This window comes from Littorina saxatilis, linkage group LG12 (genome assembly GCF_037325665.1).
Source record: "Littorina saxatilis isolate snail1 linkage group LG12, US_GU_Lsax_2.0, whole genome shotgun sequence".
Taxonomy (NCBI): Eukaryota; Metazoa; Mollusca; class Gastropoda; order Littorinimorpha; family Littorinidae; genus Littorina; species Littorina saxatilis.
The window spans coordinates 12,849,992-12,867,686 of record NC_090256.1 but is presented as its reverse complement, the minus strand read 5'-3'; the positions used below and the strand labels follow the sequence as shown (position 1 = coordinate 12,867,686).

The 17,695-nt window shown below is 44.3% G+C and overlaps 2 protein-coding genes across 4 annotated transcripts; one reads left to right on the top strand and one right to left on the bottom strand.

Moving 5' to 3' along the window:
• Positions 1 to 281: 281 nt before the first annotated feature.
• Positions 282 to 5,136, bottom strand: LOC138981271 (uncharacterized). The gene is made up of 4 exons (XM_070354117.1): positions 4,914 to 5,136; positions 3,044 to 3,214; positions 1,738 to 2,460; positions 282 to 916 (listed from the first exon to the last, which is right to left on the bottom strand). Exons 2-4 carry the CDS (start codon positions 3,114 to 3,116, stop codon positions 630 to 632), a joined length of 1,083 nt encoding a protein of 360 aa, XP_070210218.1. The 5' UTR covers positions 3,117 to 3,214; positions 4,914 to 5,136; the 3' UTR covers positions 282 to 629.
• A 59-nt stretch (positions 5,137 to 5,195) lies between these two features.
• LOC138981270 (adenylate cyclase, terminal-differentiation specific-like) lies at positions 5,196 to 17,351 on the top strand. Of its 3 annotated transcripts, none has more exons than XM_070354115.1 (8): positions 5,196 to 5,522; positions 7,694 to 7,913; positions 9,195 to 9,348; positions 10,519 to 10,582; positions 10,945 to 11,436; positions 12,358 to 12,611; positions 13,495 to 13,752; positions 17,114 to 17,351. In XM_070354115.1, exons 1-8 carry the CDS (start codon positions 5,264 to 5,266, stop codon positions 17,150 to 17,152), a joined length of 1,740 nt encoding a protein of 579 aa, XP_070210216.1. In that variant the 5' UTR covers positions 5,196 to 5,263; the 3' UTR covers positions 17,153 to 17,351. The 3 variants fall into 3 exon arrangements, with proteins under 3 accessions (XP_070210216.1, XP_070210217.1, XP_070210215.1); XM_070354116.1 differs by having other exon boundaries at positions 7,685 to 7,913; positions 12,358 to 12,554; XM_070354114.1 differs by having other exon boundaries at positions 7,685 to 7,913.
• The last annotated feature ends 344 nt before the right edge of the window (positions 17,352 to 17,695 follow it).

Here is a 17,695-nt window from a genome sequence, read left to right as displayed (position 1 = left end):
AAATAAAGAAAAACTGATGCTCAGATTGCACCAGATTGCTCCATTTTCCTTGATTTTCATCAACATTTTCCCTAAAAGAAGCCAGTGGAAACCCCTCCTTGAAAAGGATGCGATCCGCCCATGCACACACGGACACACACACACAGACACACACACTGACTCACTCACACCGTGGCGGCACGGCACACCGTGACACGCCTCGCCGGCTCTATCTCTCTCTGTCTCTCTCTCGCTCTCATCTGAGTATTGCCTCTAGTAATGTAACAACAACACAGACAATCTTATGCGTAGAATAATTTGCTTCCCAGTTATTTAGAAACACTAATGGCACATGATATTCATTCAAGGACTTCCTCTTTACACATAGGTATAGTAGTTAATCAAAGTTCCAGATTTAATGCATGCTTCGTCTCTGTTTTAACTCTGCTTATGCTGATGTTTTCTTTGGAAACCTGTCTTGTATCAACTTTGTGTCGTTATCGTTGTCTTGTTATTGCTGTTATTGTTTTTCTCAAAGAGTCATTTTGTTGTGAAGTTTTTAATTGACTGAATCGCCCTGTTGTTGCTGCTAAAGTTGCCCAAACCAGCAACGGTCGATGCCTACGGTCGATTTTGGCACACTCAGCATATCAACTGTTGCCATGACTGTTATTGCCCGTTGTCAAGGCAACGTCATGTTTGTAGCTCTGAGAACTCGCTGTCGCCGCAAATGAATTTCCACAAGGCTCTAACCCGGTGAGAAGGTCAATATATTTCATTAGTTCTTTGTTGGCCACTCTCTGTTCGTCCAATCGCTGACGAGAAGTCTGCACGAGCTGCATCATGGTCACGACGTCAGAGGTCAAAAGGTTACGGCGCACGCACAGTGCACCCAACATCCTGCACTTACTTTCTGTCAGATGACGAAGCTGATCAGCTGGAAAGGAAAACATTGATAAAATGTGAGGGAAGGCTGCACAAGTGAGTGTTTGATCTTGGGGTCATTGTTTTTAATCGTAGCACTTAAATATGGGCTACTGGCTACAGAACCTACTAACCGGAGTGTTTCCTAGCACAACAATCGTGAAGTAGTCTACTCCCCGTCTAATAAGTAAGAAGTGCTTCAATGATTTGTGTCATGTCCTAAACTGCCTTGCCTGCCCCTATTCCCACCCTCAATCCCCATCTTCTTCTACTTGTCCTCGCTTCCAGACCCGGAGCCCTGAAAATTTGACCGACTCTTTTGAATACAGACACCCAATGTACTGGTTTGGCTGGGCTGTCAGTTTGCCAATTTAAATCCTGTTTGACCCAATAAAAATACGGGAAACGTAGAAGACCCTAATGTGTATCATTCATTTTGAAATCTGTGAAAGTTTGGCCTCCCAACCCTGACGTATTTGCCAGTAAACTGCATGCTTGCATGCTTCTCAATCTTATTCGGCATTTGATCCTAACTCTAAGCTAGCAACGTAACGTGTTCATAAGCAGTTCTGGTTGTTTAGTGCTGTGTGTGTGTGTGTGTGTGTGTGTGTGTGTGTGTGTATGCGTGCGTGTGTGTTTTCTTGTGTGTGTGTGTGTGTGTGTGTGTGTGTGTGTGTGTGTGTGTGTGTGTGTGTGTGTGCGTGCGTAACAATTGTACTATCCAAGTCATAAAAAATACCCATTTAAACAAAAAATGTCCAAACTACGTATTCGCATCATTGCGTAGATGCTACGTCACTGAACTACTTGCATCACACCTAAACAACCACTCACATTTACTCAGGTATTTTCTGAGACGTCTATTCGCCTGTCGCAGGTTGTCCTGCACCGCAAAATTACCATCAGAGTCCCTGTCCTCGATACAGTCTGCTTCATACACTTTTTTGCCTCCTGTCTTTTTTGGGCTGGGATCTGTATCTCCTCTCAAAGGATCCAGCGTAGCAGGAACTCTTGGTATCACGTGCGTCTTCAGCGACCTTAGCTGAGAGGGCGGAGAAGGGGCGAATGTGACAGGACTGTGTACCGGGACCATGGAGAGCTTCGACGTCGTGGTAGGCTGAGGAAACACTTGAGATGAGGTTCCGAAGGCAACACACACTTTCTCTTTTGCAGGAGTAGGCTTAAGGTCAGCGTTGGTCATCTCATGAGTCCGACTCTTTTCAAAATACTTCGTACCAACATTGGTGGCGGAACAGAAACGGCCCGACTGAGGAGCCAAGGTAGTTCTGTCGAGATATGTGAAGTTTTGAAACCCGGGCGGAGGCTGACGCGGTCTCTGTTGGTTGGGCTGCGTGGCTATCCTAGGTAATGCAATACCCTGAGCATGTAGAAGCGAGGGACTGGGGGAAGCCTTGGACCCTGCGTTGCTGGTGACTGGCGCTAAGGAGATTCCGGATCCAGAGGCGGGATGCTTCGTTGACGAGGACGTACCGAGTGATGTGGGTTTGTTTGGGGTAAAGCTCAGGAGGAAGGAGTCTCTGGTCTTCTGCTGTGTATCTGTGGACCAGACACGCGAATTTGATTATATTGAAGTTGAAACAATTCAAGTCGCACTGACATACACGCACGACGAGACACACACACACACACACACACACACACACACACACACACACACACACACACACACACACACACACACACACACACACACACATTGTGAATATAATTTAAGTCGGCAAGCAGACAGACTGACGTATAAATAACGCAGGCGGACACGCTCATACCTCTCTCTCTCTCTCTCTCTCTCTCTCTCTCTCTCTCTCTCTCTCTCTCTCTCTCTCTCTCTCTCTCTCTCTCTCTCTCTCTCTCTCTCTCTGTCTCTCTGTCTCTCTCAGACATTTTAATTTGTAGTAGTAAATTAGTCCCTCTTTAGGGCGAGGGCCAGATGCAAAAGAGCATGACTATGCTTATTCTTGTAACCCTCGAAAAATAAAGAATTGTCATTGTCATTGTCATTCTCTCTCTCTCTCTCTCTCTCTCTCTCTCTCTCTCTCTCTCTCTCTCTCTCTCTCTCTCTCTCTCTCTCTCTCTCTCTCTCTCTCTCGCAGCTGCCGACGCACCAAAGAAAGAAGCTCACCTCGACTCAGTTCGGCACTTGTACTCTGTTCAGGAGCCATGACAGAATGTTCACAGAAGAAAACATCCATCATGTCACGTACACTGACGAAGAGGAGGGCGGAGGTTGAAGAAGGGATCTTTGTGTGGCATAGGTCCTGCCCATGTTCCACTTCATTAGGCTGTGTCCTGGCTGCAAATGTCAGACACAGTACACAAGAGGTCAGCAATTATTGCGCGTAGTGCTACTGGACGCAACAGCCACTCAGCATCAGCAAAACTAATAGAAACATGCAATAGCAATAGTTCAGCTGTGGCTTCTACAAAAAAACAAAAAACACAAAACAGAATGCAAGGATCGAGAAGCTCTGAACATCAGAACAATAATTTTGACTCTTAGTCTTATTCTGCAAAAATAACAAAGAGCAGAAAATATCCACATAGAACACAACACGTGCCGAACATCTGAGCTGCTGTTGCAATAGGCAGCCGGCAGGGCCGGACCAAGTTCGTTTGAGGGGGGGGGGGGGGGGGGGGGGGGGGGGTTCCAACTGAAGGCAGGGGTCCAGGGGCCGCCGAGGCCCCGGTGGGGTGCAGGGGCAACGCCCCGCTGGGGGGTCTGGGAGGCAAAGCCTCCTATAAGCCGAGAAAATTTTGCATTTGTGAGGTCATTTTTTGGTCTTTCCTTGCAATTGGGAATCAAAATTACACATTTTCAACAGTAACAAAATACTTCATATATATTCATTTACCATAGTGGTTCAGTGGAATAATCCCAAAGACATATATGCCTAGTAAATAAGTCTGACAGGACTCTTCTTCTTCTTCTTCGTTTATGGGCTTAGACTCCCACGTACACTCGTGTTTTTGCACGAGTGGAATTTTACGTTTTTACCCCGCCATTTAGGCAGCCATACGCCGCTTTCGGAGGACGCATGCTGGATATTTTCGTGTTTCTATAACCCACCAAACTCTGACATGGATTACAGGATCTTTTCCGTGCGCACTTGGTCTTGTGCTTGCGTGTACACACGAAGGGGGATAAACCACTAGCAGGTCTGCACATAAGTTGACCTGGGAGATCGGAAAAATCTCCACACTTAACCCACCAGGCGGCCGCGGCCGGGATTCGAACCCTCGACCTTCCGATCAAGAGGCCGACGTCTTACCACCCCGCCACAGCGCCCGTCAGACAGGACTCTTTACTTTTGAATATTACTATGCTGACGGACTTATAACGGGAAGGGCAGGCCGTTGTCGACTTGATGTTGTTCATAATTTGAAATAGTTTTGGAAGACCAAATAAACTGAGGGAGTTGGGGGAAGAGCTTAAAAAGTCCACTTTTTTTTCTCTGAGAGGTACATTGGATGGCCAGGGGGGAGGGGGGAGGGGGGCGAACTTGGGCAAACACGACCTTGTGTGACCTCCTTCCGGGCTCCTTTTTTTTAAAAACTTGTAAAACTTCGAATTGTACTGATCTTGTCTTGATGACATTTTTTTTATTTTTTATGATTTAACAAGCTATCAATTTATTGTTTAGATTTTAAAAGTTAGGTCTAGCGCCAAAACGAGGCGTCCGATTTGTCTCATGGTAAATCCGGCTGGCCACGCAAAAATACATTCTTTGAAAAATGCTCGCTCTTTAGGCTACGGAGGGCACCTAGGATGTTCTCAAGCGGTGAGTGTTTCAACGAAAGGGTGTTTGTACTGTGTGTAAAAGCCTGACAGTGTCTGTGACCAGAAACTGATGGTTTACGTGAAGCTGAGTGTGCCTTTAATATGTTCATTGGAACCTCGCACTAGTTTATCAGCAAGATGACAGACTTGTGAACCTGGCCATTCAGGGAAAGAAGAAGAAGAAACAAAAGAAAACGAAAAGCCGCGTTCATACCTGGCTTGTGTCCCAATGTCCCAGAGTACGAAAAAGCTTCCAACACACAGAGAATCAGCAACGATATTTTCACGGGAGTGAAACTACTTCTACTAAGCTTTGATGCTGGCTTTTGCTAGTCCTGTTCAGGTTTTTCTCATAAGACAAACAAGAACAGGCCAAACACGGCCATGATTTCTGAGGGGAAAATTGGAATTTTTTTTTGCTGACGAAAAACAGCGTTTTGTGTTATCGATGACGACATGAAGCTGCTGTGACGTCATGGAACAATGCGTCATCTTTGATAGTCTGAACAAGCTGGCAAGGATGAATGCCATTTTGATTTGTTCTTCTTCACAACCATACCTAGAATGATCAGGATGGTCAATGTTCCTGTGGCCAAGACGTTCGGGCATCCTGATGGCCCAAACAATGTCGTCAACGTCACCCATTTTAGACGCGGGCGCTGGAGATGTCAGGATGTGACGGAGAACGAGCCAGAGACTACAGCGACGACTGAGGAGCGACAAACTCCGCCACAGAACCGACGCAGTGACGACGAAGGGTGTGGACAGATGCGGCCACCTGGGCTGACCACCCAGAGGTCCGCTGAAGTGGACGGTCCATCTGGTAAGCCACGTGATTGACAGGCGAAGGGCATTGTATTTATAAAGCTCAACTTTCACTCACTGACCAGCCTTTATGAATGGGTGTTCATAACTCTTTCTCAAAAAAAGAAGATTCAAATCGCTTGTGACGGGTATATGTGGCGTAAAGGAGGGATGTGTGTGGGGTGGGTGGTTGTGTGGGAATGGGTAGGAGTACACCCATGGAAACCGTACAAAAGGAGATTGACAGAGAAGTAGATTTAAATCAGAGAGAGAGAGAGAGAGAGAGAGAGAGAGAGAGAGAGAGAGAGAGAGAGAGAGAGAGAGAGAGAGAGAGAGAGAGAGAGAGAGAGAGAGAGAGAGAGATATCAAGCACGTGTGTATGTGTGTACAAGTAACACTACCTATCAGTCTGTTATAGATGTATTAATTCGCCGTTCTGTGCGTTTGTGTGTCTGTTTATGTACATGTGGTGATTTGTGTCTGTATGATTAATTTGTTTTATGTAGGTTCGGCGCATATCCTACTTTTCACGGCCTATTATTCCAAGTCACACGGGTATTTTGGTGGACATTTTTATCTATGCCTATACAATTTTGCCAGGAAAGACCCATAGACCCATAGGTTAGGCACTTAAAAATGTCCAGTTATTATTATTATTATTATTATTATTATTATTATTATTATTATTATTATTTAAGTTATTGAGACATCCCAGTGCACTAAGGGATTTATAGAGCAAATCGAGAAAATTCATTATTGAACGAAGCGCATAGCGCTGAGTTCAATAATTATTTTCGAGATTTGCTCTATAAATCCCTTAGTGCACTGGGATTGTTTCAATAACGATATTGTCAGTACCGCCATAGAAAAAAGAAGATTCCAAGCGCACATTTTGCAACGCGCATTTGAATAGGCATAACTGTGTGGTCAGGTCGTGTACAGTAAAGATCTACTTTTGTGTGGGGTGTCTCAAGTGTGTCGTGCTTTCGTCACACGCATTTTAATTTCTGTTGGTAAATTCCAGTGTAGCGTTAATCTGAACAGTGATGATCTTTCAGAGAGACCTCATTTGAACTCGGAGAAAGGGCTGTGCTCTTCATTATTTGCGATTCGAAACCTCCAGTCGAGCTTCGACGGATTGACTGTGCGGAGTGACTCCCCTTGAATTGACTCGAAGCCGCGGGACTCGACGGTTCGCACATTTTCAAAACAAATGTGGCATATTTTCGTGTTGTATCTTCATTCATCGGGGAGTCTGATACTAAATATGAACGGTAAGAATGCTCTGAACCCTACACGTATTATATCCCCATCGTTTTTTCGTTCACATTTGCCCAACATGTTAATTTGCTGAGCGGGGTTTATGTCGTCTGCTAGGGCAATCAAACCACTGCATGCAGTCTGCACTGACTGAGTCTGCACGCACGAGGCACGCTGGTAATAAGTCTTATAATGGTAAGAACGTTCTGAACCCTACACGTTTTCGATTACGATTGTTCTTGCCTTGAAATAATAATTCGGAAACCATTCATTTACTGAACTGATGCAGTCGTATTTCAGTGTAGTCAGTGCGGCTACGTATGACAGAGTCGATCGAGTCACTTCAGTCAGTCTTCCAAACTGGTCTAGCTGGTACGTTATCGGAATAACACTTGTGTTTTCTGCTAGCGGGTGGGAATTTTATATTAACTCATCATTTGGTAATGTGGATGATAAGCTACATGCCACTAACACGATGAGAAGAATCTATGCAAGTCGGCGAGAATTAGATGAAACCCAGCGGCTTCTATTTTTAGATCAGTGGCAGCCGCACTGTGGCACAGGCACATGCAATCTGTCAGAAAAAAAACCACTTCTGCTTTAATTGAGAAGTAGGGAATTTATGGTCATTTGGTATTGTGGAGAATATAAGCTACATGTCAGTAATTAATTCTGAGGATGAGAGCACAGTCTTGCTTAGGTAAAGGGCGTAAGAATACGCTCTGTGGAAAAGTTAGCGCACTCCAAGAGTGCGCTAACAGTTTTAGCGCATCGCCATTAGCCAATCAACTGGTTCACATCAGTCATGTGACACCAGTACTTACTGACAATTATCATTATTATTATTATTATTATTATTATTATTATTAATATTATTATAGTTTTCTCGATCATTCTCTCTATTCGACGTTTAATTACAAGTGTCTATAGCGAGAGACAAAGGAAAAGGGAAGAAGACGACGGACACAACTGCAAAGCAAACAGATGAAACCGAGAACAACCCGACTACTTCTGACCATGACAGAAACACTAACACCAACGAGGACAACGAGGACTTTCCCATTTCTCTGAACTCAAACACCAACGCTTCGCCCAGGAGGCATACAGCCAAGAAAAACACATCCAGCCGCATCACAGAACAACAGATAAGGTACAAGGAAACAGTGCATGTACGTGTTAATAGTGAATATGCCATGTACGAGTGTAAAGTTCGTTTTTAACAAGATTTGAAGTACAAAATGTGAAAGTGATGCAGTGGCGGATTTAGGGGGGGGGGGGGACTAAGGGGGCCCGGCCCCCCCCCCCCCCTTCAGGGGGAAAAAAAAAAAGAGAGAGAGAGAGAGAGAGAGAGAGAGAGAGACAGAGAGAGAGAGAGAGACAGAGAGACAGAGAGAGAGACAGAGAGAGACAGAGAGACAGACAGAGAGAGAGAAACAGAGAAAGAGAGAGAGAGAGAGAGAGAGAGAGAGGAAGGGAGGGAGGGAGGGAGGGAGAGAGAGAGAGGGAAAGAGAGAGAGAGAGAGGTAGTGGGGTGGGAGAGAGAGAGAGAGGTAGTGGGGTGGGAGAGAGAGAGAGAGAGAGGGTGGGAGAGAGAGAGTGGGTGGGAGAGAGAGAGAGAGAGAGGGTGGGAGAGAGAGGGGGTGGGAGAGAGAGAGGGGGGGTGGGAAAGAGAGAGAGGTAGAGAGAGAGAGAGGGTGGGAGAGAGAGAGAGAGAGGGGTGGGAGAGAGAAAGAGAGGGGGTGGGTGGGTGAGAGGGGGTGGGAGAGAGATCGAGGGGGGGGGTGGGAGAGATATAGAGTGAGAGAGGGCGGGAGAGAGAGAGAGGGTGAGAGAGAGAGGGGGTGGGAGAGAGAGAGAGAGAGAGAGAGAGGGGGTGGGAGATAGAAAGAGAGAGAGGGGGTGGGAGAGAGAGGGAGGGGGTGGGAGAGAGAGAGAGGGGGTGGGAGAGAGAGAGAGGGAGATGGGAGAGAGGGAGTGGGAGAGAGAGAGAGAGAGAGAGAGAGAGAGAGAGAGAGAGAGAGAGAGAGAGAGAGAGAGGGGGGTGGGAGAGAGGGTGGGAGAGAGAGAGGATGACCGAAGAAACATGGACATTAATGATTCAAAACAACCAGTAAAGTGGACCACATGAAATCCACAGAATCTATAATCACCAATGACACTGTTTCTGATTAATAGACGATGTTCGGAAATAACTGTCGGTTTTGTATGGGTTGTGAAAGAGTGATTACTCTTGCTTTTAGCCTGAATCAAACTTTCCCACGTGACATTATAGGCCAGTCACTATAGCGAGGGCAGTGCCCACAAAACACTGACGTGGACAAGGAGCACGTGTGGAAAGCTTGCTTCACTAAAAGCAAGAGTATTCACTCTTTCACAACCGACACAAACCCAACAGACTTATTTCCGGAGTTCGTCTATTTGCCATTTTCAGCGACACAGACGGAGATGCGGAAAAGGAGGAAGATGGTCTGAGCAGAACTGAGATACTGGTGGTGGTCTTTGTGGTGTGCGTGGTTCTCTTGTCTTGTTTGCTCCCGTTGTGGTCAGCCTCTCTCGACAGCTGGAACATTCTGCACGTGTTGTGGGTAAGTTCAGATGTTGAGAAGACAGCTAAAAATAGCCCCGTAGAAATGACGTCACACACTGAACGAAGATAATGGTCATCTTGACATCATCGTACATTCTGCTAAAAATAGCCCCGTAGAAGTGATGTCACACACTGAACGAAGAATGGTCATCTTGACATCATCGAACATTCTGCTAAAAATAGCCCCGTAGAAGTGACGTCACACACTGAACGAAGAATGGTCATCTTGACATCATCGTACATTCTGCTGGTATTAAACTTAAACATTTTGGTAGACATTTTGGTAGACACTGGAAAGCGTAATTATGTTCTGCTGGAAAGTTAACAAATTGATAAACAGCTGAAAAACATTGTATGTTCTGGGGGGTATGTTCAGAATTTTAGCTTTGTGTTACCCCAAAGTTCTTTTTTCACATTAAATATTAGAACGCTGTGCAAGCACAGAATGCTCGCAACATTTCCCGAATGATCTAAAGAATGTTGACAGTTGGAACTTGTTTTTTCTTCAGTTTTGTTAAGGCACAGCCTACTCTGGCTATCTACTTCTCATTGAAAGTGTGGATAATCTGCATATTGTGCCGTTGAACTCAAAATTGTCCATGCGTAGCCCTTGCCATTACAACATTGGAACATTCTGTCGTCATGCTCATAAGAAAAATACCTAGCCTATCTCAGTGTTAGACATTTTTGAAGTGAAACTACAGGGGAAGCTACTGGAAAGGTAACTATCATGTGTTAGAGAGCGCAAACTTTCAGACCATCGGAAACCATTGCCACGGTAACGTAAGCAAAACTACCGATCTTGTTTCTTGAGTTAGGCACTTGTTCTTTATGATACAGGAATACGTTTTGAGAATGTGAAAGTATGAAAAGCTCGTTGTGGGTTGTTATGCAGTTTTGCTGATGGAAATGTTGCTGTCAGCTCTTTATCTGACGTTTATCCAGCTGTCACCGCTTGAGATAGGCAGTTTGCAACTAATAACTAAAATGAGAAAGGCAGATTGTTCAGAAACCAAAGAAACTTTTTTGCGTTTTTCTAAAAACATAAAAAAATGACATAGGCAAATTATCTTATGAGCGTAACGCTGTGTAGAAAAGACTACTTTAGCAGTATTTTACCAGGTACACCAAGATTACAATGTAAGCCTCGATTGTCTTTTCTTTGCAGAGACTAGTGTTCCAGGGAATACTTGTCGCTTTCTCCGTCTGCCTTGTGATTCTTGGACTGCAAGGTAACATGGTTTTATATAAAATTAATGTAGTATTTTTCAGTCAGAAGCGTCAGCAATCTAATCTGTGCAATCAGATCGTTTTGGTGAGTAGTCTTTACGTGGAAGCCGTTACCCATTCTACTATGTTTATTTGTTTGCTTGTTGGTAACTTGATAATGCGTGTTGTATGTAATAAAAGTAGCTTCATATTTAATGTCAAATATGAATTATTTATATTTCTGTAGGGCTTTCATAGTATTCGTTAAGGACATTCCGAAGATCTGCAATATTGACTTTCAATATTAGATACAGTATTATTTACTTGAAAAAAAATGTGATTAAGTTAGGTCAATGTTCAACCATATCCTGCTTCTAATTTTCAGTGCAATTTTCAAGCTACCACTTGCGTCGGTGGATTGCACGAGTTTTTCAGCTGGAACTGAAAGATGAAGGAGCCCAGTCTCGCTTAGACCAAAAACCACAAGAAACGGTGAGCTACAAAACTTCGGACACTCAACTCGGCGATGGAGATAAGGAAGCGAACTATCATTTGTCTAGAGAACAACGCGCAAGGAACGAACCACGCACACCCACAACAGAAGCCACAAGAACTGAGGCCACGCGAATCGAAGCCAACATCGAGGAGACCAGGGACACCGTTACTTCAGAAGCTGCTAGAGATATAGCCAATCAAAAGAAGGAACACGTCAGCATTGAAGAACAGGTCTCCCAAAAGGCCAATGAGACGAAGGAAGAGACAACTGCCAACACAGAAAAATGTGTTCAAGTGACCAACCAGGATAAGCGACACAAGAACGCCCTGAAAAAGATGTACAGGAAGTTTCTCCAGATTCGACGAAAGTACAAGTCTGAAAGTAAGTACGTAATCACCCATACAGTTCAGGCTTTACAGGCTTTATACGATCTTTAGAATACATCTTCAATGTGCGGAAGCGGCAGTCATTATCAGCTGTTAAATGTTACCTTTTCATGACGCCCCTTGGGATAACAGCACGTGCAAGGGGTGAGATCTGTGAAATGATGAATAATGAAAACAGTGGACTGTAACGCTATAACCTAGGCCACTGTACCGGTCACAGGAGTGAATTCAGTAAAGTAAGACGGGCGCAATGGCCTAGTGAATAAGACGACTGCCTCCGATGCAGGAAGTTAAGTGTTCGAATCCCGGTCGCGCTTGGTGGGTTAGGGTGGAGAATCTCCCAGGTCAATGTGTGTGCAGATCTGCTAGTGCCTTATCCCCCTTCATGTGTACACACAAGCACAAAACTACATGAGCACGGTAAGGATCCTGAAATCCATGCCAGAGATTGGTTATAGAAACACGAAATTACCAAGCATCCTCCAAAATCGGCCTCTGGCTTCCTAAATGGCGTGTGAAAAATGGCCATACATGTCAAATCCCACTGGTGCAAAAAAACCACACACGAGTTTACGTGGAAGCTTTTGCAGAACGCAGAAGAAAAGGAAGAAGAAGTGACAGAAACACGAAAATATCAAGCATGCATCCTCCAAAATCGGCGTATGGCTTCCTAAATGGCGGAGTAAAAAAACGGCCTGACACGTAATATCCCACGAGAGTACGTGGGCGTTTTAGCCCATGAACGCAGAAGACGAAGGAGAAGAAGTGAAGGAGAAGAATTTAGTAAATAATGAAGGAGGTTAGTAAAGATCGAGGAAGAAAAAGAACAATTGATCAAAGAAGAAGAAGGAGACGATTAAGAAGAAAAAGAAGAATTCAGTAAATACCCCCCCCCCCCCCCCCCTGACGGTTGCAGTGTGGAGCCTGAAGCGCACAGACCAAGAAGCCAACGCGGTGTTGAGCCGCGTGCAGCTGGCCCTGCCGGCCCTGGAGAAGGAGAAGCAGGCGCTGCTGGCCGAGCTGGAGGCCATCCACAAGCAGCACCAGGAGGAAAGGCGTCGCAACCAGGACCTCATCGCCAGGCTGCAGCGCCTCAACCAGCAGTTCATGCGTGTCGGTACTCCTCAGGTGCTTTCGTTTACAGAGGTTGCGGGATCACAGAGCTACGAGGTTTGCTCACACGCCATGAACGCGTAGTAGGGGGTCAGCAGGGGTGTGGGTGGAGGAAGTTTCAACCTACATATATATGTATATAAATGGCTGTAGTTTGTTCCGTAATTTTTATAACAGTTTGTTTTTTAACGACCAAGAGAGCTTAATTGTACACCTCTTCCTCCTCCCTTCCTTCCTTCCTGTGTGCGCATTCCCTGTTGAGTTCGTTTACGGGACCTCGTTCGGCAATCCCGTAACTTCCTCATTGACCTGGCAGTCATAACGGGAATGCGTGTGTTTTGGGGGAGGTTGTGTCGCTTAGTTAAACAGAGACAGAAGTAGGGAACGAGCGCGGGTAGATTCAGTCTGCGTGTTTGTAGGGATAGCGGATTCAGTGTGGTCCACAGAATAGAAATTCTATATATATGTATTCTGTGGTGTGGTCATGCATTCAATCAAAGTCTCTTGGTCACATATATTTCGTCGGTTGACACATGTATATTCATGCTTGGTGTGATTTTTTCCCCCTGGTCCCTGGTTTTCCCTGGTTCAGCTTAAGATCCACGCTGTTCGTCAAAAGAAACACGACACATTTCAATCGACCACTTTTGCTTATTTCTTTGTCTCGCGGTGATTTTGTGTTATAGCTATATCGTCACAATGTACGTTGCGGGCCTAAGCTAAAAGGCGAACAGCCGTCACCAGGAGACCAAACCTACAGCAGAAGGCCACAGAGCTATTTAGCGTTGAAAGCACGAGAAACTAAAGCTGCATCAGTCTGCCGCGCGCCGATGTTGGCCTTTAAAAAGAAGAAGTTAAATACATGTCACGAGTGTGTACTGCCCCTAAGGTCGCATCCAACTTAAAAGCTAAACCTAAAGTAAGATATTGTTTTCCACAGGCGAACATAACCTCGACTGTAGGGCAGCTACAAGAACACCAGCATCAGCACAACGACCCCCATCACCAGCAGCAGCCTCCTCACTACAACCACCACCAGCAGAAACAGCAGCAGCAGCAGCAGCAGCAATCCAGACTTCCCACGACGGGACAGAAGGAAGCAGACGTGAAAACAGAAGCATGTCACCGGGGCAACAACATATGGGGAAACCCTGCCCCATATAGCAATGGTCTCGGTCAGCACAGTTCTTCGGCGCAGGTAAAGTAATGACATAATTATTTGATGTTTGCATGATCACAGTCCTTTTGGGTCGTTATATAGAGGGAGCCGTAAAGTAGAGGGGTCGTTAGGGGAGGTACCACTGTATTCCGACTGATGGTAGCTTGTTTCCATGGTTAGAATAGTTATAAATTGCACAAGAAATCTGGGGGTAGAGGGAGTAATGCAAGCAGACAGAGGTGTCGTTTGTAACCACTCCCAAAACCGTTAAACTGCATATTTGTAAATCAGGTAAATTCAGTCATGCAGTAAACTGAACGTTCTAACCACAGGAGCTTGTATCCAACCGCCGGGCGATCATTATTTACTCCTGCATGCTTACCCTTACTACTACTATTTACCTAGTGAATAATAATAATAATAATAATAATAATAATAATAATTGTCAGTAAGTACTGGTGTCACATGACTGATGTGAACCAGTTGATTGGCTAATGGCGATGCGCTAAAACTGTTAGCGCACTCTTGGAGTGCGCTAACTTTTCCACAGAGCGTATTCTTACGCCCTTTACCTAAGCAAGACTGTGCTCTCATCCTCAGAATTAATTACTGACATGTAGCTTATATTTTCCACAATACCAAATGACCATAAATTCCCTGCTTCTCAATTAAAGCAGAAGTGGGTTTTTTCTGACAGATTGCATGTGCCTGTGCCACAGTGCGGCTGCCACTGATCTAAAAATACAAGCCGCTGTGTTTCATCTAATTCTCGCCGACTTGCATAGATTCTTCTCATCGTGTTAGTGGCATGTAGCTTATCATCCACATTACCAAATGATGAGTTAATATAAAATTCCCACCCGCTAGCAGAAAACACAAGTGTTATTCCGATAACGTACCAGCTAGACCAGTTTGGAAGACTGACTCGATCGACTCTGTCATACGTAGCCGCACTGACTACACTGAAATACGACTGCATCAGTTCAGTAAATGAATGGTTTCCGAATTATTATTTCAAGGCAAGAACAATCGTAATCGAAAACGTGTAGGGTTCAGAACGTTCTTACCATTATAAGACTTATTACCAGCGTGCCTCGTGCGCGCAGACTCCGTCAGTGCAGACTGCATGCAGTGGTTTGATTGCCCTAGCAGACGACATAAACCCCGCTCAGCAAATTAACATGTTGGGCAAATGTGAACGAAAAAACGATGGGGATATAATACGTGTAGGGTTCAGAGCATTCTTACCGTTCATATTTAGTATCAGACTCCCCGATGAGTGAAGAGACAACACGAGAATTATGCCACATTTGTTTTGAAAATGTGCGAACCGTCGAGTCCCGCGGCTTCGAGTCAATTCAAGGGTAGTCACTCCGCACAGTCAATCCGTCGAAGCTCGACTGGAGGTTTCGAATCGCAAATAATGAAGAGCACAGCCCTTTCTCCGAGTTCAAATGAGGTCTCTCTGAAAGATCATCACTGTTCAGATTAACGCTACACTGGAATTTACCAACAGAAATTAAAATGCGTGTGACGAAAGCACGACACACTTGAGACACCCCACACAAAAGTAGATCTTTACTGTACACGACCTGACCACACAGTTATGCCTATTCAAATGCGCGTTGCAAAATGTGCGCTTGGAATTTTCTTTTTTCTATGGCGGTTCTGACAATATCGTTATTGAAACAATCCCAGTGCACTAAGGGATTTATAGAGCAAATCTCGAAAATAATTATTGAACTCAGCGCTATGCGCTTCGTTCAATAATGAATTTTCTCGATTTGCTCTATAAATCCCTTAGTGCACTGGGATGTATCAATAACTTAAATAATAATAATAATAATAATAATAATAAATGAGCATTTATATAGCGCAACATCATTACTTTACATATTATGCTCTTTGCGCTTGACACATCTAAAATTAAAACACAGTTATACAAGCATTTACATCTACATTCATAGTCAACAACGCTTAAGTAAAAGCACACACCATCAAACATACATTACAAAAAATTCTTCCACTAACTAAGTGATAAAAACATGAATAAAATAGGTAGTGAAAACAAGGAAATACCAGTTGAATACCCAAAATCAAACAGAACATGTTATCAACAATACTAAAAACAGCCCTAGATGTTTATATAAATGATCACATTATCACTAAAACAAGAAATACACTACATGTAGCCTACTGATGGACTGAGAAAAACAAAATCAGGGGTTGTATTTCTTGAAGAAGTGTGTTTTAAATGCTCGTTTGAATGCTTGGGGTGACTGAGTGGCGGATGTGAAAGGGGAGAGAATTCCATTGTGTGGGTGCGCAGAAAGTAAAAGTGCGTTGTCCGTATGTTTTGGTTTTGGTGTGTGGAATGGTAAGGATGAGACAGTCAGAAGAGGCACGGAGTTGTCTTGCTGGAGAATAGACGGTGAGGAGTTCAGAGAAGTAAGCAGGAGACGAGCCAGAAAAGAAGTTAAAGCAGAGGGTGGACAGTTTGTAGTCAATGCGGGCTTGAATAGGTAATCAGTGCCGTGTGCGAAGAAGTGGTGTTGAGTTATCTTGTTTTCGTGCTTTGAGAATGAGGCGTGCTGCCGAGTCAGACTTTTTGTAGTTTACGCAGGAGGTACAGAGGACAGCCAGAGAGAAGAGAGTTGCAGTAGTCAAGTTTAGAAAGAACAAAGGCACAGACAAGAGTGTTAGTTGTTTGAGAGGAGAGTGTGTAGCGAATGGTGCCGATCTTACGAAGCTCAAAATAAGCTGCTCTACAGACTAAAGATATATATTTGTTAAGGGTCATGTCAGATGAAAGGTTGAATCCAAGGTTTCTAGCTGATGGTGAGAAAAGAATGTCGGTGTTGCCTACTTGAACAGAAACAGGTTGGGGAGAGGGAAATGTAGTGTTCTTCTTTTTGCACAGTAAGACTTCAGTCTTATCATCATTCAGCTAAGTTTGTTATCGACCATCCAAGATTTAACATCAGTGATGCATGTCTGAATGGTATGGATGGCGGAATGTGTCTCTGCAGGGGGACTGTGTTTATCCAGCTGGGTGTCATCAGCAAAAAACTGATTTAAAACAGAATGGAATAGTAGTAGTAAGGAGACTGTAGGAATGAAGGAGTAAATAATCATCGAGCGGCGCTTTGATACAAACTCCTGTGGTTCTAACTATTCACATCAACATTCAACAAAATACGCAACATACTTGCTGAAAGACAGCGGTTTTTGTTGTGTGTCGCCCTGTCATGAAAATTGACGAATTCACTGTCTGCAGATAAGAAAACGTGCTATATAAACATCGAGTTTGTGAATTGTGATATGTTTCATTTCAGTCTGTTCAAAACTGTTAACGAATGGATAGTTTAGTTGTTCACCGTTTGACTGGTTTGTTTTCCAGAATACATCGCGACCACTCTCACAACAGCAAAAGCAGTGACAGACCAGGAGGGATACTGCTGACCATCCGCAACATCAACTGACACTTGGACACGTACAAAACATGCAACACCAACAACAATACTAAAGATGTAACAACACCGAGGACATCAAGGGGAAGTACCATGTAAACAAAGAAAAGAAAAGGAGAAGTACATAAATAAATGAATAATTAAAACCAATCCAGAACCCAGAATACATTTCCACGGCTGTTCATTCAAGTGTCAGGGGCAGCAACAACGACATATCCAGCTTTGAAAACGACAACAAAGGCAACATCAACATAAACAAAACTGAATACATAATTATGGGCACTAAGGAGACAAGGGGAAAGTCCTTTGTAAACAAAAATCCCAAATAATTCAAAAGGTTCATTTGAGCGTCAGTTCACGTCGACAGAAGCAAAAACAACACAGCCATCATCACCATCAACAGCTGCAACAACAAAGGAGCGAGAACGGAATGTGAATGATAAAACTGACTGCAGCAGTACGTCGGATAAGCACACACACACAAACACACGCACAGAAACACTGACATACAA

Excerpts from the sequence above, each read along its gene's own strand:
- LOC138981271 (XM_070354117.1), bottom strand. The coding sequence starts at position 3,116 with ATGATGGATGTTTTCTTCTGTGAACATTCTGTCATGGCTCCTGAACAG. Across the intron at positions 2,461-3,043 it reads AAGTGCCGAACTGAGTCGAG|ATACACAGCAGAAGACCAGA; the intron begins GTGAGCTTCTTT and ends TCTGGTCCACAG. Across the intron at positions 917-1,737 it reads CAGAAAATACCTGAGTAAAT|CTGATCAGCTTCGTCATCTG; the intron begins GTGAGTGGTTGT and ends TTTCCTTTCCAG.
- LOC138981270 (XM_070354114.1), top strand. The coding sequence starts at position 5,264 with ATGATCAGGATGGTCAATGTTCCTGTGGCCAAGACGTTCGGGCATCCT. Across the intron at positions 7,914-9,194 it reads ATCACAGAACAACAGATAAG|CGACACAGACGGAGATGCGG; the intron begins GTACAAGGAAAC and ends TGCCATTTTCAG. Across the intron at positions 9,349-10,518 it reads ACATTCTGCACGTGTTGTGG|AGACTAGTGTTCCAGGGAAT; the intron begins GTAAGTTCAGAT and ends TTTTCTTTGCAG.